Source organism: Xiphias gladius, chromosome 12 (assembly GCF_016859285.1).
Source record: "Xiphias gladius isolate SHS-SW01 ecotype Sanya breed wild chromosome 12, ASM1685928v1, whole genome shotgun sequence".
In the NCBI taxonomy this organism is placed as follows: Eukaryota; Metazoa; Chordata; class Actinopteri; order Istiophoriformes; family Xiphiidae; genus Xiphias; species Xiphias gladius.
In genome coordinates this window covers 7,675,291-7,698,553 of record NC_053411.1, presented here as the reverse complement: position 1 = coordinate 7,698,553, position 23,263 = coordinate 7,675,291, and the positions used below count along the sequence as shown (strand labels likewise).

General features: G+C 41.5%; 1 protein-coding gene across 2 annotated transcripts in view; it reads right to left on the bottom strand.

Annotated features, from left to right (window-relative positions):
- Positions 1-940: 940 nt before the first annotated feature.
- Positions 941-23,263, bottom strand: part of dennd4c (DENN/MADD domain containing 4C) — a 36,833-nt gene continuing 14,510 nt past the window's right edge. For both annotated transcript variants that reach the window (XM_040140555.1, XM_040140556.1), the window contains exons 3-34: positions 20,542-20,794; positions 20,375-20,444; positions 18,861-19,030; positions 18,437-18,678; positions 18,166-18,232; positions 17,996-18,054; positions 16,596-16,740; positions 14,295-14,470; positions 14,036-14,136; positions 12,868-13,092; positions 12,090-12,235; positions 11,826-11,864; positions 11,359-11,489; positions 11,071-11,203; positions 10,652-10,858; positions 10,349-10,477; positions 9,973-10,120; positions 9,651-9,800; positions 9,413-9,532; positions 9,179-9,304; positions 7,891-8,981; positions 7,396-7,588; positions 7,176-7,273; positions 6,899-7,074; positions 6,561-6,719; positions 6,265-6,463; positions 6,037-6,147; positions 5,784-5,921; positions 5,431-5,548; positions 3,436-3,592; positions 3,230-3,294; positions 941-2,938 (exon numbers count right to left, since the gene is read on the bottom strand). In XM_040140555.1, the coding sequence (XP_039996489.1) occupies positions 2,802-2,938; positions 3,230-3,294; positions 3,436-3,592; positions 5,431-5,548; positions 5,784-5,921; positions 6,037-6,147; positions 6,265-6,463; positions 6,561-6,719; positions 6,899-7,074; positions 7,176-7,273; positions 7,396-7,588; positions 7,891-8,981; positions 9,179-9,304; positions 9,413-9,532; positions 9,651-9,800; positions 9,973-10,120; positions 10,349-10,477; positions 10,652-10,858; positions 11,071-11,203; positions 11,359-11,489; positions 11,826-11,864; positions 12,090-12,235; positions 12,868-13,092; positions 14,036-14,136; positions 14,295-14,470; positions 16,596-16,740; positions 17,996-18,054; positions 18,166-18,232; positions 18,437-18,678; positions 18,861-19,030; positions 20,375-20,444; positions 20,542-20,794 (5,479 nt within the window). In that variant the 3' untranslated portion in view covers positions 941-2,801. The remainder of the gene's footprint in view (positions 2,939-3,229; positions 3,295-3,435; positions 3,593-5,430; positions 5,549-5,783; positions 5,922-6,036; positions 6,148-6,264; positions 6,464-6,560; positions 6,720-6,898; positions 7,075-7,175; positions 7,274-7,395; positions 7,589-7,890; positions 8,982-9,178; positions 9,305-9,412; positions 9,533-9,650; positions 9,801-9,972; positions 10,121-10,348; positions 10,478-10,651; positions 10,859-11,070; positions 11,204-11,358; positions 11,490-11,825; positions 11,865-12,089; positions 12,236-12,867; positions 13,093-14,035; positions 14,137-14,294; positions 14,471-16,595; positions 16,741-17,995; positions 18,055-18,165; positions 18,233-18,436; positions 18,679-18,860; positions 19,031-20,374; positions 20,445-20,541; positions 20,795-23,263) is intronic.

The following is a 23,263-nucleotide window of genomic DNA, read 5'->3' as shown; positions in this document are numbered from 1 at the left end:
AGGGAAACTATGAAACTTTTAAATAAACATAAAGTATAATACTTCTCATAATAAGGAAAAAAATAATGTACCACACAGATTTCTCTTTACTGGTGGGGGGTAGTACAACTTTACAAATGACTAAAATACACTCCTTTGCCAGTAAAATGACTCCCTTTTTTTCCCTCTGTAACCAAAGAATGGCACCGTGCTTTTTGATCACTATGCCATGTTTTTGATTTTTTTTTTTCGTCATTTAGGATATTGCACTTGACAATGCTAAAACCCCACAATATAGTCCAAAGCCTCACCGAAGCCTCACAGATGCAATATCCTATATCCCATGATATAGAAGTGTGAAGTGATAAAAGACGCCGTTGTGCTTTTGTGATATCCACCATTTTAGTCCTGCAACGCACTCACAAAGGCCTCTCTCTTGGTTAAAAGAGGACAGAAGCTGCCCTCAGGGAACAACAAAATCAAAGTGGAAAATATGAAGCTGAAGTAAAAGGAGCCCTGCATTTCTGAAAGCCCTCTGAATGTGCCAGGATAGTTTGCATCACATCAGAGTCTAAGCTCCGGCTGACTGCCCGCGACTGTCTGACCTGCAGAGACTTTGAAAGAAATTAAGAGCTGGTGTGACGCTTTCCAGCAGTCGACAACCCAGGTGAGACAGCGAAGGACAAAGAAGAGGGAGAGATGGAGGAGAAAGTGAACAAGAGAGAGGGAGGGTATACATTTAAGGGAGAAGAGGAGAATTTATTTAGAAATGGATTTGATGCTGACCCTAAAAATCAATACGTAGGAGGAGGCTTCACAGGATGAAAAACTGACGGACTGGCAGTGGATTTAAAGAGAGCCATAAACAAAAGACAGTATCTCTGAGTGCTTGAGAACAGAGCTGAGACAGGTCAAATACACTTGCAACACTGCAGATTCTCAGATGTGACACCAAATAATAATACGGACACATTTCGTTTTCAATCAGTTCACAAATTCATTTATTGCAGCACACTGAAGTGTAGACATTCAATTCCTTCCCACAGGACGGTAAGAGATCACTTAATCTATTGGTAAAGAACAGTCTCTTCTGTACATCCTCTGCCATAAGGAGATCAAATTTACAAAGTCGGTACAGGGTGGAAACCCTTAAAACAGACGGATCAAAAGGGAAACGGGATTGTTAGTCACAAAAATGCTAAGTAACTACACTGTCTGCAAACCAAATTTTAATAATACAAAAATAAATAACTGAGAATTTCTTTTTGTTTTGGAGGAAAAACTACTGTATGTTGTTAATATTCTGAGGTGGTCTCTGCTTGCCCTCACCTCGGGTTAAGGTCAGGTTTTAATCTATGCAGTGCAAATTGAATATTTTACATCTGTACAAGTTAGCGTCACTCTCCCAAGTCTACAGTGGGACCATCTACACCCATTTCCCGGTTCATCACAGCACTTTACTTTTTTCTTGTCTGTTTCAGCATATAGTGGAATGTCATGTCAAGGCTGTTTCTTTCTTAACGCGGTATCAGCTGCACAGAAAGCCCTTTGCAGTATAAAGTCCAAAATGCTACAGCTATTATTCAAAGCTAACTGCGTGTAAACCATAAAAGCCATCCTGTCAGCAAATAATATTCTCAATTTAAAACACCTTACTGGTTCATTCTATGCTACAGTAAAGAATAGCCCAAGTGCACGGAAGTTAAAGTCCTAATTTATAATAACATTAAGGCATATTAGCTGAACAAGTACAGTGAGCTACTGTTAAAAAAACGCAGTTATTAAAAACACAAGCTGGACTGTTTGTCTTTCCCTGCAAGGCAACGTGGGTCTTATTCTAATGTGTGGGAGTCAGTAGCTTGGCACGCCTTTTTACTTAGGATTGATGGATTTCTTTTAATGATCTCCCTCTCTCTCCAAATCGCAGGTTTAAATCACATGTGGGTGAGTGCTGTTGCAGAGAACAATACTTCTTTAAGACCTCTTTTGATTGCAGGGAATGTGGAATGTTGTGAATCAGTTTTAGTGATTAAAACTAGTGATTGTCATTGACAGTCTTTTCCCATTTCTGCTACCAACATGTATTTATGCAGACAGAGAGCCACACTCTGAACCTGCACATATACAATGAAACATTCAATGAGACTTGGATCACACAAACAGTCAAGGCACCAAGACTTCTTCCCTCCAAAAAATAGGCAACCCTGGTTTCAGATTTCCCTCAAGTAAAAAATATGTACAAAAAGAGAGGTGGACTTGAGTTACTGTTTTGTTTTGTTTGTTTGTTTTAGAAAGTGCAGAAAGGAACAGTTGGGGTCTGTACACAGTCTCAAACAACTCACACTGATCTAATCTGGGGATAGTTAGGACAGATTTAAGCTAAGTGGGGAAAAGGCTACGACACAGGGAACTGACGCCATGATCTCACTCTCTCACTCACACGCACGCACGCACAGTAGATATATCCAAACCATGGGGGCAGTGTACACAGTCTGTACAGTGATTAATCATTCTCTACGTCATCTGTAAAGAAACACACCTCAGATAGTCCCAAAAGATTCTCTGCTACTATCCAAGCAGATAACAGAAACAGTCCCACTTGTAGGTAGCTGCTTGGAAAACCGATGAAAAGCTCAATAAGGTAGTAAAAAAAAAAAAAAAAAGGCAGACAATGGGCATCTTCCAAGACAGGGGGAAGAAGAAGTACCATAATTGGACAATTGGAGGTGTTTTATTACAAAATTTTTTGCTCACACCAGGCCACCAACCGATCCTTCCCTCCTGCTGTTACACATGACCATCTTTGCTGCAGGTGCCGGTGGTCAGATGAAAGGGGTTCCAAAGCATTTAAGGCACCACTGGACGCTGGGGGTGGGCGGTCGATCGAAGCGGTGCAAAGACTTGAGTTGCTCTGCGCTCAGTTCGTCGTAAGCCAGGCGGTACTCCCTGTCGAAGGCCTCTGCAGTTATAAGGAGAGGGAGTGGAGATTCCCAAAAGGTAAACGTTAAAGGTAAAGGTAAAAAATTAAGGTAAAAGATAAAACTCACAAGGAAAAACAAAGGTATCTGTGATTGTGAATTAAATTAATCGCTCTTTACTTTTTCGGGAAAGTTAAAAAGAAATATTGAACCAGTTTCACATTGTCATCAAAATGACATGATACAATTTAGGAGCATTTCAGTCTTTTTCACAATCTTCAGACTCTCAAAGTACTGAATATGGCATGGTGGCCTTTCACACATTCACTCACCCACATCGATGTTCTCCCGTCCCAAGGCCACCAGTGAAAGAAACAGTATTTCTCTATAGATACTCCTGAGAGAAAGAAAACATAAATGACACAAATCACACGTGTTCACTGACACTATATGGATATAAATGTTCAAAAACATTGCAGGAATATCTCGAAAAGATATAGAGAAGTAAAGGGAAAGTAAAAGGAAGAACATGGCTGACCTTTGCCGTTTGACACCCTCTGGGCGCCGTTTGATCTCCCGGATCAACAGGTTGATTGGTCCGTAGACGTCGTTGGTCTGGATGTTGCGAACAATTGTGTTGAGGAGGATACGAATCTCCTGGTGGTCTGTTGGAGCCAATGTCCCCTTCTTCTCCACTAGGAAGGAAAACACACACACAGACGCACATCCTTTAAGTAATTAGCCTTAGTCCTGACCTTTTCTGGCCAACAATATTCTAACAAAGGAGGTGCACAGTTATAACATGAAAAATAAACCTGTTAAACAAAATGTTAAGTTTGTCGACTCAGTTTTAGTAAAGCCACAGGTCTTGTTGATATATCCACTGGATTTTTAAATTGTTATATTGTTAATTCATCTCTGGAACAGGATGGTGTGTCTAGAGCTATTCCTATGTTTAAAAAGGCCAATAGGACAGATCCTGGTAATCACAGCCATATTTCTATCTTAAGTGTTTATTCTAAAGTGCTGGAAAAAGTGCTTCATAAGGAATTGTGCCTGTATTTAAATGAATCAAACCTATTTTCTAAATTTCAGACAGGCTTTAGAAAATCATATTCAACAGACCAGTTCAGAGATGGATGCAGGGAAAGTATGTGGAATGATTTTAATCAATTTACAAAAAGCATTCGATACCGTCAACCGCAGACTGTTACTTAAGAAGCTGTCTGCTGTGTCTGATCTGTGTCCATCAGAACTGAAATTTGTGCTGAAGAGTTGAGGTTCAAGGCCATTTATCTAGAAGTCAACTTCTAACACGTGGAGTCCCACACGGGAGTGTCCTGGCTCCTCATTTGTTTTTATTATACATAAAGGATTTGGGGTCTGTTAGTACCAAATACTGTATTCGAACAGTATTGTCTTAGTTGGTCAGATTTGTCCTGCCAAACCTTTCGTTAGCTATTCAGGATGTTCGTTAGACTAGTTTAGGTGCAGAGAATATGGCATTGTAGACTCTGGGGAGGGTGCACAACAGAACCAGGGTTTTGGCAAGAAAAACCTATTTTGACTATTCAATCTGTTTGTGGTTTGAAGGTCTTGGAAAAAAAAAAAAAAACACTTAAGAGCACACAATTGCAGACAGCACTTCCCACACCATGGGGGGTCAACTTTGAAGGATAGAGCCATACAACTACAACTCAGTATGGTTCATAGTAGCTTTAACTGTCGAGTCCCTGAATATCTCAAAGACCACTTTCATAGGATTGAAGGAACTCTTGCTCATCCGTTTAGATTGTTGCCGAGCTTGAGCTTGGGCAGATTACGTGGTGCAAGAAACTGGAAGTTACCACTGTATATTAAAAACATAAGTAACCACCACAGTTTTAGAAAGAAAGTTAAATTGTGGCTTATGGGAAACTTGGAAGTGTAAATGAGTAATTTGTATATATGTGTTTATGATTTGTTTTTATTGTCCATTTGTATTGTATTTTATACAGAGTATGGTTTTGATTTTAGTATGATATTGCAGAAGCAAATGCTGCTTTTTTTTGTTGTTTTTTTTTTTTTTTTACATCCAGGACCACAGTGGAAAAAAATCTTGGACTTTGTTGTTTTATCCTTGACATTCTGCAGATGTCAAGGATAACCTGAGTAACTGTTAGCTGAGTAAAAACCTGAGTAAAACATTCATGTCTAGCTTGACTGCAAATACGCATTAACACTGGCATGAAATAGCAGATATTATTTTGAATTTTGAAACAATGCATATCAAGTTGCTAAAGTTTGTTTTCCTTTGGACAATGCACACTAAAGCCACAATGTGTAGGATTTTAAATTGTTGACATTGACGCCCTCCAGTGGTAGTGTTAGTTTTAGCATAACAAAAACTTATCAGAATAAGTTAAAAGTTAAATTCCGCACATAGAGGCTTTGAGTGTGTGTTATTTTAAAGTGTGTAGAGGGCTCAAACACCATGGCTATTACATGATGGTGGACATGATGGCCTGATATGTGTCTGTGTGTGCATACTCACATAAGGTCCTCCACAGTAGGTAGAGGGGGTGTCCAGGTTCCTGGTGCAGGTTGATGTTGTCCCACAGGAGCTGGACGTATACCTGCTTACTGTCCTGGGACAGTGTTGTCAGGGGCAGCTGTAAAAAGATAAACTATTTAGTTGTATTACTGCCAATGTGATACGATTTAGCTAAGAGAGCTCAAAAAAGAAAGAAAGAAAAAAAAAATAGACAGGACATTGTGTGGGAAAGTATCAGCTTGCTCCATCAGGCCCGTATGACTAAGAGTGCAAACACAAATGAGAAAGAGAAAGGAAAGACATACTGAAAGAGAAAGAAACAATACTGATAGATGACACATTCAATCTCCAACCTGTACTCCATTGTTGCAGTGTTCAGAGGTAAGAATGAGACCGGGTAAGTGTGTGGGCAGGTCCAAGCGACGGAAATACCACACCAGGTTCCAGAAGATGATGGGGTGCTGGCTAAGGAACTTGTGTGTGTAGATCACCTGGATGGACAAAGAGAAGTTGGATTTAAAGGGGAACAAACGTCTCAGGGTCTTGAGTCAGAGCTATAAAGCAGCCTGAGCCTGTCAGAATATGCCTGTAATTTGAGTACTTTACCTGATCCCCCTCATTCTCCAACAGGGTCTCCAGCTCCTTGCGTAGCACCAAAGGGCTTAGGTACGGTACGGACAAGGGCTTGGGGTTTGGCCGTTTGGACCCCATGCCATCCTGATCATCACACACACATTGAATTCCACAAATTAATTTCACTGCACTCCAGATAAAGTGTTCAACTTCAATATTTAGGAGCGACAGGGTTAGTTTGTGATAGTATGTGACACTGACCGACACCTCTTGCAGGCTGGAGGGCAGGCTGGTTGTGGAGACACCATGCCCAGGTCTCTGGGAGTAGTCCAGGCTCTGCAGTGGACCTCCGACACTGTTGCTGCGTGTCAGTGACGTCCCACTGCATTTCTGCTGCTTCCCTGCCGCGTGGTGCTCCAGTAGACCCAGAGGGTCTGACTGCACTGGCTCTGGAATCAGACTAGAAACACAAAAGCGAAGAGGAGTCAGAGAAAAGGTGGTGCTGGAAGAAACTGGGCGGATATTAATCTTTTTGAAGACTTTAATCCAATTTGTACCTCTTATGTGTTCCAGGATGATTATCTGGAGTCTCCCTAGGCTCCTCTTCAGGGAAAGCGATAAGGTCCGGTGTCTTAATGTCAGCTGAACTGCTGGCTGTGGGATGGGTACTGGTGCTGTGGATACTGTCTCCTGAGGCACTGGGATTCATATAGAACCTGCAAGGGAAAATTCACAGAATACAGTTAATATTATTTTTGTCAGGACCTCGTTTCCAGCCAGAAGAAGTTTGTATGTCATTCTCTCAGTTTTACAGTTCATCTTAACATCACTTTAAAATAAGGACAGGGGAGTTACACCACATCTTATAGTAAATACTGAGACCACATATTCCTACCCGGTGATTGTGCGCAAGTCATGAAACTCGACGTGCAATAAGGGAAGGAAGGCTGTGCGACAGAAAGGACAGTTGGTGTTTAGGTTGGAGTCGTCGGCTGTCCAGCCCCCCATGATCTCCTCATCGTACACCAGAGCTTCACAGGAGCGGCACTGGGAGCAACTTGACATCAGCACCTGTCAGCAGGGAAATATAACCTCCCAGTTACTTATACGACGTGCTGGCAGCTAAAGCTCAGCAGCACCACAGTGGCTGGTTGTATTATGTTGTGTCTGACCTCCAATGCACAGTTTTGGTAGATGCTCGAGGAGGAAGCGTGATGTGAGGAGCTTTGCTCAGAGTCCGGACCCCTGCCTGCTCGTCCTGGCGTTGGATCTGCAGATAGACAAAATCAGACTTTGACAGCTGACGCCACAGGTCTGGTGACCTAACAAAGCAACTCGTTTGGCCCATTTCTTCCACCTCTTTCACATTTTTACACCAGAGTGTGTGCTTACGTGTCTGGTGGGTCCCTCGGCCTGTGTCACTGCTGCCACTGCTGCTGCCCAGGCTGGTGCAGCTCTGGTTCAAACCATTGGAAACCAAACCTGGGATGGCCCCTCTTTCAGGACTCTCATCTACATCATGCGCAGCCAACATGTGTTCATCCAGATGCGCTGGGAAGCCGCCACCCCCCTGAGCTTGTTCATCCTGCAGAACAAAGTTAAATAGAGTACTTGTTTTCAGTTTGAATGAGGAAAACGCCTCATATATTCCAAAATTGAAGCTCTCGGTAGGAGATACAATACACTGCAGTTTACTAACTGTGTTCGAGTGACTAATGGTTCAGGGAAAATTGCTTTCTGTGCTTTCTGTGAGCTAGAAGTAGATAAAAGGTGAAGTAACTGACTAAAATGTGCTCATGATAAGCGTACAATCATGTATCATATATAAGAAAATACAGTGGGAAAAATAGTTTTAAATATCTGGAATTATCCTTTAAGGACACTCACCTCATCATCTGAGTAGGAGTAAGCTGATGCCACTGCCCCCCACATTTTGCTGGCTACATTTGCCGCCTGCTTCATGCCAGACTTTAGCACATCAATTTTAGGTCCTGACAACAGAGTGTCCATCTTGATGCCTGAAATGGAGTTTATGACTGAGCCAAGAGACCCTCCCTGTGAGGACTTGACCAGCGCCGTCAGTGAGGAAGATCTAGCACCTGGGCTAGCCGTGGTGGCGGCGGGGGTCTTTGTCTTTGCAGCAAATGTCTTGGAGCGAGTAACAGTGTTGGGACTACGTTTGGGTGTGTCGCCTGGAGAGCTAATTTGAGTTTTGACAGGAGGCACAGGAAGGCTGGACCTGCGCTCCATGGGCTGTTTGGGCTGTGGGGCGTCAGTGGGGTCTGCCTGGGACTGCTGCAGCTCCATGCTGGAGGACTTGACACCTAGAGGGGTTTGCAGGCTCATGTACATTTCAATCTCCTCGGCCAGATTGCGGGACACAACAGCAGGCATGGAGCGTGCTGGCTCCTGGCTTGTAACAGAGGCCGACTCTTCGTTCTCTGACACCAGGAGGGAAAGTGGGTCAGCACCCACCTCCACATCTGCCCTCTCCAGAGTCGCTACTCGCACCCCAGACTCATCCTCCTGTGCTTCAGTTTGCTTCCTCTCTTGTATTTCCATTTTTGCCTCAGTTCCCTCCACATCTTTAACATCCCCCGTCCCTTTTTCTGGGGCTCCCGGCCCCTCTTCCACTGGCAGTTTCCCAATTATCAAGCCCCGATCATCTTCAGGCTCTTCCTCCAGATCCTTAAAAAGTGCTTTGGACACACTGCTGGAGGGTGGACTTTGGCCGGCAGAGAGCGCTGCGGTAAGGATACGAGCATCAGCGCCCATCTGGCTGGCCATGTGGTCCACGCCTTTCTCTAGGAGCATTCCAGCGCGGGTTTCAGCACTGAAGCTACAGCTGCGCTCGGCAAAGGATTTCTGCCGCTGCTGTTGAGGCTGGTTGGCTACATCCCCTGATGCAAGTGAGGCATCATCATCAGGGAGGGACACGTTATCATTCTTGCTTTGTCTCCTGAACAGCTTTCCTGCACCTGTAGAATATGTACAGGAATGAGACAGTCCTATTTAATTTGGGTTGCAACAGTTAGACTAACAGTTGAATAACTTCAGTAATAGAACAAGAGAATCTATTTATCATAAAAAAAAGGTCACAGAAGTGACAATAGCACTCTAAAACAATTCAAAGCCTTATTTTAGTTATAATTAAAGGCTTCATCTCTCTCCTCACCTGTTTCACCATCAAAGCTCCCTGTGGACAGCTTCACAATACTAGGCACAGGTGAGGGCACATCTACAGGACTGGGGGGCTCTGCTACTGCTACTGCACTGTCCACTGAGCCAGCAATGTCACCTCCTGGTAACACATGGTAAATATACAGTCAACACATCGACATCGATGTGCAAGGAGGAGTGGGGTATTCATACACATACAACACATAAGAATGGAAGCAGTGTGTCTTGCCATTATGCTGTGCTTTGGCATTGTTTCTCTCTTCAGCAGAAAGGACAGCTTTATGTGAAGGCTCTGCCAGCTCCTGGTGTAACTCATCTTTGGAGCCGTAGCCCTGATCCGACTGCCTCCCTGTGGATCACAAAATCACACAAACCATGCTGTACAAACTATGCTTTTCTTTTTCCAGTGCTGTTTCTGACTATCGGAGCTTTAGAGCTTGAGACCTGCAGCTCGGGGGAGTCGGTACCTGTACTACAGTGGATGTCTGTCGTGTCTTCCATGCTGTGGCCGTGGGGAAATAGGTTATGTTCCTCACCGTTAACCTCATTCGAGCTGTCAGCACTTCCGTGACTCAAGCGGTCAGCGTCAGTGACTGCTGATCCTCCTAAGGATGCAGCTAGAGAAGGACACAGGAAGAAAAAAGTGAGTGAAAAAAAAAAAAAGGAGACAGAATGAGAGAAAAACAGACAGTGTGATGGATTTTATACTGACAATTGTGGGGAGGGTTTCAGTTATGCTCAGATATCTCTACATCTCTCCCATTATCATACTTTATGTTCCATTCCCACCTGTGGTACTAAGTGTGGGACCCTTCGTGGTCGTTGTTCGGTCTAGAGCGTGCTTGAACTGGGTCACTCCTCGAAGCACATTACGAAGCTTGGTCCACATAAAGAGGCCGCTGCGGTTTCGGCTTGGCCATGGGCTCTCTAAGACAGCCTGCAGGCGGAATAGATTGAAGGATGAGGACACAGGAATCCGGCTTTTAATCTGTTGTTTTGGCTTGTGACTGCATACTTTAGGTGAAATATTTAAGAAAATGCCAGTGCAAGTGGTCTGTTGAGCGTTTCATATTTAATCTCACTGGTAAATATTTATCTACTGGTACTTTTCAGCAAACTGGAGATTTGTTTTAACACTATATAGAAGTGTTATGAAATATATGACCTTGTTGTAATATCCATATGTGATGGCGTTGGGATGTACTCCAGCTTTCTTCATCTCAACCAGGACTCGCACAGCCATAACAGGAAGACCCCACACACCACAGAGCTGCATTACCACTCTGTAACACACCTAAAGCCAGAGAGATGGAAACATTAACAATAATTAGACATCGATTTGAAAAGGCGTAGTTCACAGAAAGTATCATCACAGCATGAGACAATGACATCTGTACATGCAAACAATGAAGAACATCAGATTGGATTAGTGATAGTCTAAAATCTCCTGCGCTTAATTTGACCGCACCTCATCCAGCACCTCCACCTCAGTGGTCCTCATCTTCAGGAGGACGTTGTAAGCCTGCTGCATGGCACGGCTTTTAGACTTGGCCAGCCGCACGGCTGCTGGCAGGCAGATGAACCACAGGCTGTAGCAGTGACTGAACAGACAGCGGGCCCACAGCGGAGGGTTGGAGTAGAAACGCTTCGCCATCTTGTAGGCCAGCTTGATCTCCTGTTGTGTGGAGGAGATATTTAGCATAGCGTTTTTTTTTTTGTAACATTCCAGATGCACGAGATGATCTCGGCACAGGATGAGAAGGATGATAAGTTCAGTTTGACACAGGTTAGGGTTACTACAAACACCCAGCCCCTATAGCCAAATGTGTGTCAGGAACCGGGTATTGCTGCTACATCCGTCGAATTTGACTGTGAGTATCTACACACCTGCTTCGTCCTCTTTGCCAGCAGTGCAGGGCTGCTGGACAAACTGGCCCCTGCTGCTCTGCTGCTGAGTGCTGGTCGTAACACTCTTGGACGGTCAAACAGATCCATTTGCAATCTGGGGAAACCTTTATAGCTGGAGGATGAGAAATATGATTGTTGCAAAATCAAGTGGAAAAGATAGATGTTAAAATAAATCCACAGGGGATAGTTATCATCATGGCCACACACTCTTCTTTTTCTATTTTTATTTACCGAAGTTTTAATCCACTGCAGTTTAGAAAGACTCACGTGTATCGAGTAGCGGGGTCATGTCCATCGTCAGCTGGAGGTTCAGGGGGCATAACGAACACAGTGTGCTCACTCTTTTGAGACTCATCCAGCTCCAGAAGTTTTGTGTCTTCTGATGACTCTCCTTCAACCTGCAGTGAGGATCAAATCCAGAAAATTAGTGATACCGAAACGTACGTCTTGAGATTTACAAATACCACACACTACAGGTCATTTCTTCTCTGATGGCAGAAAGTAAACAACTACAAGCATATTACACTCTATTACACTTTTCTAATTAGGAGGTAAAACATGCTTATTTGAATGTGGTTAGGATTTAAGGGTAGAGGAAAAGCAGGAGATGTCCATGCGTCTTTGTGAAAACATTTATCATAAAGAGAAAATTGTTCATTTATTTACCTTTAATGTTAGTCACAAACATAAAAAAGCAAGTGGCAAGGAGATCTGATTACTTTTTAAGAGATTACCTTGGTACCCTTGTCGGTGATTTTATCAGAGGGAAAAAGCTGCAAAAAGAGGAAATAGAGCAGAGGGAAAAGAATGACTCAGAGGAAATTTTGGCTTCCTTAGTCTCCCAGCAGACAAATGTTATTTTGCCAATAAAACAACATTAAACAGAGGCTTGTTCATGGAAAGAAACCTTCAGAGGAAGAAAAAAACAAAACAACATGAAACCGGTGTGTACATAGTGCATGTATGTGAGACGGGACTGGCGCTGGGTTTGTAATCACCTTTTCGACGCAATCGTCAAAAAAGGCCAAACCGGTGTCCTTGTCACTGACAAAGGTGCACTCCTCGATGAAGCGGATGAATATCTGGGTCTTGGTGAGCTGGGAGTAGAACTTCTGGTGGGCACGGTCTCTGCTTTTGAGAAACCCTGAAGGAGGGCAAGGAAAGTTTGTGGTGTCATTTCTCAGGCTTACCTGAAAGCCAGTGTCATTCTGGATTTTGAAATGTACTAATAGACAGAATTTGAAGGATCTGAGCCTTTGTATTCACTTAAAGGGGAAAGAAATATTTAAAAAAAATGTGTGTAAATGTGTTTTTCAGTGTTTTTCGTTAGGGTTCATTATATTTCTTATCCCTGGGTGACCTTCATCAATCAATCTATGTGCAGCTATTCGGAAAAGTGTTATAAAAGGAAAGGTGAGTCTAAATGGAAGTGAGGACCAATTTCCCAGCAACAAGCATTAGTGGCCTCTTTTTATAGCCGACGGGAAAGGCGATTGATCTCTAAGAATACTTGAGGTTGAGTAATAGTTGAGATGCTCCTTGAAATAGAGATGCCAATAAAAATAAACATTAGGTGAAGCTATCTGAATTTAGGATGTAAATTATGCATAGGTAACAAAGCCAGGAAGCTATCAACAAATCCAGGTTCCGCAGCATTAAGCTTCCCCATAAACAGAATCATAACCTACATCTGGAGGTTCCTATACATTAGCCACATGACTTTTGTTCTCATAAAACAACATAATTTTCTGTAAGTTGTCAATCACTTGTGTTTACCTTGTAGGTCATAGAGAGAGTCTGCAGCTGTGGCCTTTTCGGAAGGTGCCTGGGTGATGGGTTTGAGGTAGGAGCGGTAGCCCTTCAGGATGGAGGCCATGAAGCGCAGAAAGGCCTCCTGGATTTCCATCTCCAGGGCCGTCTTCTTCTTATGCCAGGTGAAGTCCGCCTCGATGGGGGTCATGTCAACTGCGGAACCTTCCTCTGCTGTTTGATGCACTGAAACTTAAACACAAACCAAGGTCGATTTTATAGAGCACCAACTGCTCATTTTTTTTTTTTTTAAAACACTGTCACTATGGAGTCTGAAACTGACAAAATGTAGTAAATGGTTATCAGATGAGTTAAAAAATAATTTATTACATCAATAAATAATATTGTTGGTTAAATAATTAAAATGTGTGTAACAAGAAATATACATTTTATACTTTTCCTCTAACTTTAAATGTGCTGTTTTTGGTCTTGGCACACATTTATTTTCCCCACATCTATAAATTTCCTCACCATTATGGTCCCTGATGAAGACAAGAGATGTGCACTTGAAGATGAAGATAATGTTTTTCAAAAGAAAAGCACGTTGTCAGTGAACTTTCAAGTATGGTTAGCTAGCTAAATTTGCTAGTGTAAGCTTGCTGGCTAAAATGCTGCTGTTACAAGAGTTTATACAGCGCTGCTTCAGCAGTATACACCTTTATATTTAATCTGTTTTGAAAACAAAAACTTACTTCTACATATATCCTTTATATTTCAACCATCTTTATTTATTTTACTTAACCAGATTGTAATTTGTAACCTCATTTTGAAAAATGCCAAATAAATAAAGATTCTTCTTCTTCTTCTTATTGTTATTAACGAACAATATTATTTATTGACCTTTTCAGCTACCGTTTACTACATTTTGTCAGTTTCGGGGCTCCGTACATAACTACAGGGGAGGAACTGGGTATTCTGTGCACCTTGCATTGTAATGTAGACCAATATAAGAGCCCTGCTTTTGATTCCACCTTGATGAAGCTTAGAATGTTTAAATATTTGATTGTGATAAAATTTTTAACCTCATATTTGTGGTAATTTTGTATTTAGCTGGATTGGATGTAAGGTGTTCTTTTTGTCCACTCCCAGTATATACTGTTTCACCCTTTACACAGACATAACACGTTGTTTGTACCAGTGGCCAGCTGGTGGTGCAAGTTGCTCAGTGAGTTAATGAGGCCCTTGCAGGGCTTCTTTGGGAGGTTCTTCCAGTTGCTGTGCCTCTTCTCGTCAGACCTGTAACACACAATACAACTGACTTATTTAGCTGAGAGTAAAAGGAGACAGATGTGTTGCAGCAATATTTGAGACAGCTTTTCAACACCAAAGTGAGCTGTTAATATACAGTACAAGGCAAGCAGTAACATGGGTTTTAGTATCAAAGCACAGCATACAGGTAGATAGTGTTGGTGTCCAGATCCACACAGACAACATCTGGCGGGGGGTCGTAAAGGTCAAAGTAGCGGGAGTCCACACCCACTATGAATGGACAAGGAGCGTTGAGGACGTCTGCTAGAGAGAGTGGGCACAGGGGGATATAGGGACACTGCCACTGGAAGGGGAAGATCATCTAAAGAGAGACAAGCGGGAGAAGCAGGATTACAACAATCAGGCAGTCAGTGGTAAGGAGTTTCACATTACCCTCTTTGGAGGTAGAAACAGTAGAAGTGCCATAAATTAAAACAGAAAAACAAATATCCTGTTATCTTTTATGATGGTCCACAATGGTGGTAAGAGGTACTTGAGTTGTGTTTACTCTTACCTAAAAAAAGGGGAAAATTAGACATAATGCTCTTCTTTGTGAACTATGAACTTATTGTGACAGTTTGAATTCTTTTGGATGATTTTTTGGGGGATTGTGACATCCTGTGTGTTCAAACAGACATGATTGACAAAGTTGAGTGGTGTTCATGGAGCTGGAGAATCAACAACTGATCTCAGTGAAAAATAAGGTTGTCCAGTACCTGTTAAGTATGATGTAATTGTTGATGTTTTAAGATTAAATGGTGACCAGGGCTTTGGCTATGAGATATAATGATGTGGCAGATATAATTATATAACTATAATGATAGAAAGTGTATTATTACTAGTAACTACATGCCATCTGAATTTTACAAGCATGAAGATGGCTCACTTAACAGACTAGATTTAGTAACTCATTCATTCGTGATAACGACTCAACTTGTGTTTATGTTCTAGAGGATTTCTACCCAGACAATCATACATTTTTTGTTTGCAATACAGTATTCTTGAGTTCTCTAGAGTTTCAACTATATGCAAAAATTCAAAAACTGACATCATACAAGGGAGGTCTGCTGTGTATACGAAACTGTTGGATTATGGTGGCAACTAGAGTCTTCTATAAACCTATAAACAAAGTGTCCAATGTTATACCTCTGCCAGAAGCATTGCTGTCACGTGTTTCTGTGCACAGTAAAAGATTAGCTGTTGAGTTCACGGAGGGCATGACAGTGATCCCTGATGAAATGCCTGAAGAAATGTCAGAAATTTCGATGACATGATGATACATGTGGAACTGATCAAATAACTGCTGAACATGTAAAACATGCTCATCAAAAACCTGTTTCTCTTCTCCCTGCTTGCCTTACTGCGTTTTTAGCTCATGGCATTCTCGCTGACTGCTAGTTACCGTAAAGTGTCATTTGGTCAAATCAATCATGAAAAGTGTGAAGGGAAATGCATATATGTCTCTCTGAAATTTAGCAGGCCTATCAGAGTAAGTAGGTTAGATGAGATAGTGCTGTATTTGACTCATTGATGTCAGTAACAGGGTCAGGCAGGGTGTATACCATCTCCACTCTTATTTAATTTGTGTATTGATGACTTGTCTGGGCAGCTGAATGATTATGAAACAGGCTGTGTTATTGGTTATCTCATAATTAATTCTTTTATTTATGTATGCAGAATATTTGATTGTATTTTCCTCCCTACATAGCTGGTTAATCCAAATCAAAATGATATAATGATAGTTGTACATAAAAGGGGTTTCAAAAAAATACTACAAATTTAGTGATGCTCCTATGGTGAGCAGTTGGGTCTTGGCCCCTATTTTTCGTGTATTTATGTATATATTCTGTATATTGACAATGTTCTGAATTTAATTCTCAGGGCAACACATCCGACCATACATTTCTCCTGTGGTCAGTAAAGTGAAGGTCTAGCTGTTAAAGGCTTATTGTAAGCCCATGTTTACTGCTCATCTATGGGGTAATTATAAAAAAAGATCACAAGGACTTATAGCTATATTATTCTGTGTGCTCAGATTTTACAATGCTAGTTATATGCAACCATCTCAAACATACTCATATGTGAGGAATTATAGAAGTGTGCTGTATGGTCAGAACAGTTAAGATATAGAACTATATAACTAATGCACCAAAAGCTCTACACATACTCATCACATATCATGCAGGAGTTAATTTGTACATTTTGAAAATAGGTGATAATAATGAGTTTTTTTTCATTTGTGTTTTAAGTGACGTTTATTTCAAGTTCTGAATATTTTAATCTCCTCTCGCAACTATGGACCTCGGTCCAAAAGGCAATTGAAATGTACTGATAATTTAAGCAGATAAAAAAAGCAGCAGACGTTGTTAAAATCCAAACTTGCTGGTAATTCTGCCGCATATGTTCAAGTATGACTGTATGAAGCTTATACGGTGGAGCCTACTCACAGCCACCACAGCCTCGGCCACTCCAGTGAGCACAGCGGGCCGGAGCGAGTGCAGCAGGATCTTGCTCTCCAGAAGGACAAAGTGCAGCAGTGTGGCGCAGTTCTCTGAGCCAAGATTCATCAGGAGAGTGCCGTAGTCTGCCCCACTGACAGGGAGGGAGAGCACAGAGGAGATGGGTGAGTTGATAAGCTCCGGAAGGGAATGTAAAACAACATGGAGATTGAGGGATGGGAGGAATATGGGAGAAAGGGGTTGTTTGAAATGATGGAGTATAGGCTATAAAACTAAGGCCTGTAACTAGAGTGAGACATTAGGTATGTAAGAGAAAAAGAAGGGAACAAAGCAGAAATGCAGGCACATGTAATTTTAGGTTAACAATAGTAACTAATAAAGACCTTCAAAAGAAAAAATTGGTTTTGTAAACTATTTTCTAACTTTTAACAGATGTTTTAATTGTTAGAAATTTTTACATCAATCACTTAAATATGTTAAATAACAGTGTGGTGGTGGATAAAATAACAGTATCATCTTGCAATATAGTGCTATCCAATAACCCGACAAGTAAAACTTGCTTTGTGAAGCTTACAATGGAAAAATCTCTTTTGAGACTCTGTGTGGCATTGATTTAATTTGACAGTCATTTCTGAGGATGCACAGTACTTTCTAATGTTGTTAAGATAATGTCCCATCAAGTGTCATTTGGTCAGTGTTGCCAAGAGTCTACTTGATCCACTTTTCCTATTTGCTAATGCAGTTTTCTTGTGTTTGCACATGCTGTCACGTTGTTTGAGACTTTTTCAGAATCTAGTAGGACCATCATGAAAGCCTTTGTAATTGAGACTTAAAATGTATTTTCGTTTTCATTTGATGTTTCTTTCTAACCCCTGGAAATCACAATCATAAAAGGTGGCAACAGCAGCAGGTCATATCAAGTTGAATATCAATTAGCAGTAGTTTTAACAAAGACCTTGCAGTCACCATTTTTGTCAGTTTTCAAGATTACATTACGCAGCCTTCAGAGGTGCAAAAAAGGCGAGTCAAATAGAGAGTCATCGCTAGAATTACTTGTATCATTTGCTAACATGGCAAAAATATGCAATGTGTCAGTGGAAACAGTCTCAAAAATCATGATGACGGAGGTTGTTTTCTGTGTGAGGATTTGGCCTTGAAAAAAAATTGCATGAATTAATGTGTGTTGCTTTTTTCTGGAACAATACACTGGCCTCTTTCTTCAAGTCTGCTCATCTGTACACAATATGTACTGAAGGACAAGAGCTACATTTAGCCTGAATGGGAAAAAAAATGTCTAAGCATAAAGCATCCATGTTTGAAAAGGGACTTTAACAGGGTAAAACTTATTATTTGTTTATAAATGTTAAGCATTGCAGCACTCATTGTACCTGAGGGGTAAAGGTGTACACACAGGCTGGGAGAGGATCAAGGTATCATGTGCCGAAAGCTGAAGGAGAAATTCAATAATCTCAATAATTAAAAAAAACATGTAAAAACACATGTAAAAGTATATTTTGGATTGGCAATTATAAAAAATGAAACAAGGGGAAAATATCACCTGGACCAAGATTCTGGGCCTTTGAGGGGAAGGAAATGACACATTGTGCATGAAGTGTGAGATGTGCCTGTGGAGAGAAGTATGCAAACAAAACTTAATAAAACTGGCACAAAATGTTGTCAGTTGTCCTTTAAATTCTTTTCTAACATACTGTATACAGAAACTAAATTCAGCCTATCAAAATGTGAGCTTTGAGATCTGTATGGTGTCTGGCATTAACTTCTCCATCAAATTATATAAAAATATAAATAGTTGCAAGGAGGTTCCTTACTTTTCAATAGGCAGCGGATGCGGGCCTGAGACAGAGAGTTTGTAGAGGAACATCAGGAACTTGCGGAAGGACTCAAAGAAAGGCCAACGGGAGAGCAGACAGATGCATTTATTGGTAGTTACAGGCCGATTAGGGATCATCTTCTTCTCCACTGTGGTGAGCAGGCCCAGGTGGATCTTCTGCTTCTCGCTCAGCAAATCCACTGAATATGGCTCATAGAACTGGATGGCTGATCCATACACCTGGAACCAGAGTTAGACAAATCCTTTTAGTATTTTTTGGTTTCCTAGCCAGTTTAGACTTGATAGAATTCTACTGAGTACATTGATTAAATCAAGCAGCAGTCTTCCTTTATTTAAAGAGGCTTTAGAGCCCTTGTTCATTTTTCATCTATGACAGCCTGCTCTTGGGAGCTGTGTCTCACCTTTTCACCAGATGAGATGGTTAAGACAAACGTGGAGAAGACGGGCAGAGGATCGCGTGTGTTTGGTGCCCAACACTCGATCTTGGCACCCATAGGCAAACAAAACAGAGGGACAGATTCGGACAGAGGAAAAGACTCATAGTCCTCTTCTGGGTAACGAAAGATGAGACCTGGAGAGTGAGAGAAAACTTTTATACTGATGTAGTAATGTAGCAGCATCGAACAAAATACATCCTAAAGTTTGAAAGTTTATATGCTTGTTTCCAGACCCGGTAAAATAGTAAATCACACTTCCAGAGAGCCAACAATTCTGGCTTTATTTCTCTGCAAGACTTATTCAAAGGAGGCTCTATGAAAAGGGAGATCAGTATTTTCCAGTTCAGATGAAAAACAGTCATCGTTCAGTATACTCTGGTTTCATTTCTAGGAAATAGCTGTTTTGCTTCTCAGTATAACTTGGTGTTTGGTGAGATGCCGTTCTGACAAGACACTAACATTCTAATGTGAGCATGTGTATACCCAAACAAGCCTACAGACACACAAATAATGGGCGTGGCAGGAAGTGCCGTTGTCTGAGATGAATAAACAGTCCCCTCACAGGAAAAAGACTGACTAAAAAGATAAAGCCGGCATGTGTGTCTGCATGGGTGTATGTGTGCGCACACACACACACATTCATATGAGCACTGATTATACGTGGGATGCACAATGAACTGTGTCAAAGGCCAAGTGGTTTAGGAAGCATTAAGTCAATGAAAATGCTACAGAGCAGTTAAGACAAGCCAGCTGCAATAAATTATTAAGAAACTACTGCATGATCTCGGATACACACTGAAGGTGTCACTCGCCTGAGCTTGGACACAAAAACATAACCGAGGCTGACTGCAACAGCACACACAGCTGCACCAGTTCTAACTACACTACCTTTTTTATATCGAGATATCGCATTTATAAACAGGGTTGCATAATTGCGAAAAGAATAATAATTATTATTATTGTGAAACATTTTTTACAACGATTATTAACATGTATTGAAGACATTTTTTACCAGGGAAAAATGTATATGTTAGAATGACAAAAGTGAAATATACAGTCAGTCAACAGGCTAATTACCTCATAATTTTGACTTACTAAGAGGAAATTGTCATTTGAGTTTGACTTAGAAAGTCAAAATGTTGACTCACCATCTCACAATTCTTATTTAAGAAGACAAACTTTAGACTTACTTCATCTCATAATTGTGACTTGCCTTTCCATAATTCTGATCAATCATGAGTGTTTTTATAGCATATTTTTCTTCTCCACGGCCTCCATGAGTATAGCCTCTTGGTTTCAGACACTATATTTTATGCAATACAAACTGCATACATTATTGCTTTTACTACTTACTGCATCCTTTCTACACGTAGTGACCTTTAGAAAGCTGCTCAGTAGGCACAGACGATAAATGACAGCTGAAGATGTGAAGATATTGTAAACAAAATATAAAATTTACATGGTAAGCTTTTACTCACCAGCTTTGTAACTGATGGAATTGGACGCAGATACTGATTTCTTGTAACACAGGAACACATTGGAGCCCCACTGAAAGTTTAAAACATGGTTGTATAGATATTACGTATTTGTTCTCTTAGGAGTGATGATGTAAAAGTGATAGCTAAGGAATAAAAATCAGACTTGCCATGCCACAGTTGAGGTTCTTGTCCACTTTGCAAAAGGTATGTTGTGGCGTCTCACCCTTGCTGGTGACAATGACGCAAATGTCTGTCACCGCCAGGGAATTCTGAGGCTGGACGGGTGGCGCTCGGCGGAAGGTGATGAAGATGCGCTGCGAGGTGGCCGAGCTATTGTTGACGTTGGCGCAGCGGCCGTACGGTGTGGCCTGGATGACCTCGCAGCCCTGGATCAAACGCTCCTTGCCCTCGTACAGAACCCTGACAAACACAACCCATGGTAAGCAAAAATGTTAGTTTGGTACTTCACATGACACGACACATACCTCCATCGAGAATGCAGATGAGCTTATGTACAAAAGGACAGAGGAGAGAAATAAAGATTTAACCCAAGAGTAAGTCTATAAAGCTATCTTTTGGTCTAAATTCAGAGTGCCAAAGTGTTCAAAATGGTGAGGAAATTAAGATGGCAGACAGCAGTGCAGTGCAAAGAGCTGAAATGATGCCCACAAATATTACAAAGCTCTCACAGACAATTAAGTGGCTCAGAGAGAGTGCTGCCCTGGATTCATTTTTATTGTCAGGCAAAGCCTTTATTTCTTAAACAAAGTTCACTGCTAGAAGACAAAAAACTGGCATTCTTATGATGAAACAGTTTCACTGCAAAAACATAAGGACATTCAAGTTGGAATGCTGAAGATAAACTATGATATTGAAACAGAAAGCAAGAAAGAAAGTGTGCATTACAATCCTGCCTTTTGACAATATCATTCCATACTCAGCCTGATTTGGGAACAAAAAAGTTCATTCTTGTGGCTCTATGGTGAGGATTATCTCTGGTTCCCCTGTTTTACAGGGAGGATCAGTGTGTGGTCGGCACCACTGACTTTCTTCTTAAAGCTCTGGTTTCCCTTTGAGGCCTCAGCTAGAAGCCCGTCTTCAATGGATGATGTGATTCAGACATATTTACCAGCTGACTCATTCAAATTCCAGACAAGGGAAACTTGTCAGAATGTCAAGATTTTAAATATCCAACTTAGTTCAAAATGAACACTTGCATGTAATAATATAGTTTACTGCCAATTTTTATTCAGTCTTGGTTTCCTTATCACTGATGGTGTGGAATATCACCAAACTAAAAGTTGCAGTCGAGAGAGCAATCAGTGCCCCAATGTGTTGGACTTTTTTGCATGACTGCAGGGCTTTTATGTCAGGGTGCTCCATGTCCTCCCTTTCCATCTGGACAATGCCATGTGGGAGGCCAAAAGCTTTGATTGCTGCCCTGTTTAAACTACAACGGACGCCAAAACACATTTTTTAAATCTTCTGCAGGCTACAGGGCAGCCAGTGCAGATATAATAGTCCTGACACACTCCATTTATTCTGTAAAGAGTGCAGGACAAACCTAAAGAGGCCAGGAGGACAATCGCCAGCCAATTCTCATTTAGACGACAAAAACAGAGTCCTAATGGGCACAGTGAGTCGTGACGCTGTGGAGCCCCGGGCTGGGAATGCTGGCTTCAGAGGTGGCAGGAGGAAGAATGAATGATCTACAGGTTGCTAGTTTTTCACATATGCTTTCAGTGGAATAAGACAACTAGCAGGTTTAGGAGCCATCAGCTGATGGGAGAGGGAACCGGTGTTGCAACATGGCCAAAAATATTCACTGACCTTCTGTCCCATAGTTCAACCAAAACATGACCAGTAGCAAGTGAACAAATGCTATCAAGCATCTATGTATGGCATTTTTATCAGAACACATAACCATCCTTTTATATCACCTATTAATAATAGAGCACAAAGTCATCATTTTACATCAGGAGTCTCTTAATATTGTCTATGTTTGCAGCAACATAGAAGGAGGACAAGAGAGTGAAATCTGTTATTTAGCCTCATTAAACTGCATGACTAATTTGTTGCTTCAGCGAATGAAAACAAAGTACCTAATAGCTTAAAAATGACTGTGACTCCTTGAATGTAAGTTTACTTCTATTTTCTCCACCCCATACGTCAGGATTGCACAATCTCTTAAAGGAAACATGACTTGACATACGATCTTCTGTTTATGCTCAGTGCACCAACGGCTGCAGTGTTCCATGAGGGTTCGATGTAGCTCTACAGTTTAAAGCTACAGTTAGCAGAAGGGAATCGCATTAATAACACATGAAATGACCCAATTTCATCACAGAACAAAGTAGAATACAGTCTGAAGTGCTGCTGTCTAGATACAGCAAAGACATTTTCAATGAAATCTTTCTCAGACTTGACTTTGCAGAGTTAAGGGCACTCACTCTCAGAGTGAGCAATGTTGTAACCGGAAACTCCAGTTTCTTAGCAGGAGACACAAAATAGGCTTTAGACAAAGACTAAGGTGTGTGGGACTGAAAAGCCACAGGCAGTTGCATCATTGTTCTCAATAAAGCTTTGCTGCACGTGATATTGCAAGTTCGTTTATTACAGACAGGTTAACACGTACAAAGCACTGATGATGAAATGTAGGTAACACTTTTGCCTCCTCTGTGGGTAACTAGGGGCTGTGGCACCTTTAGGCTTACTTGACTGGATGAAATAAAGCAAAAAATTGAGTTCCCTTTTACAAGATAATAGAAGGAAGCAGGAAAATTCCTATCAATGGACAGGTGCCAACGGGTTTGGCTGAAAGGGAGAACTGAGTGACGAAATAGGGGGGAGTGAATCAAGTAAACACAGCTACTTCCTTCCACCTCTGAA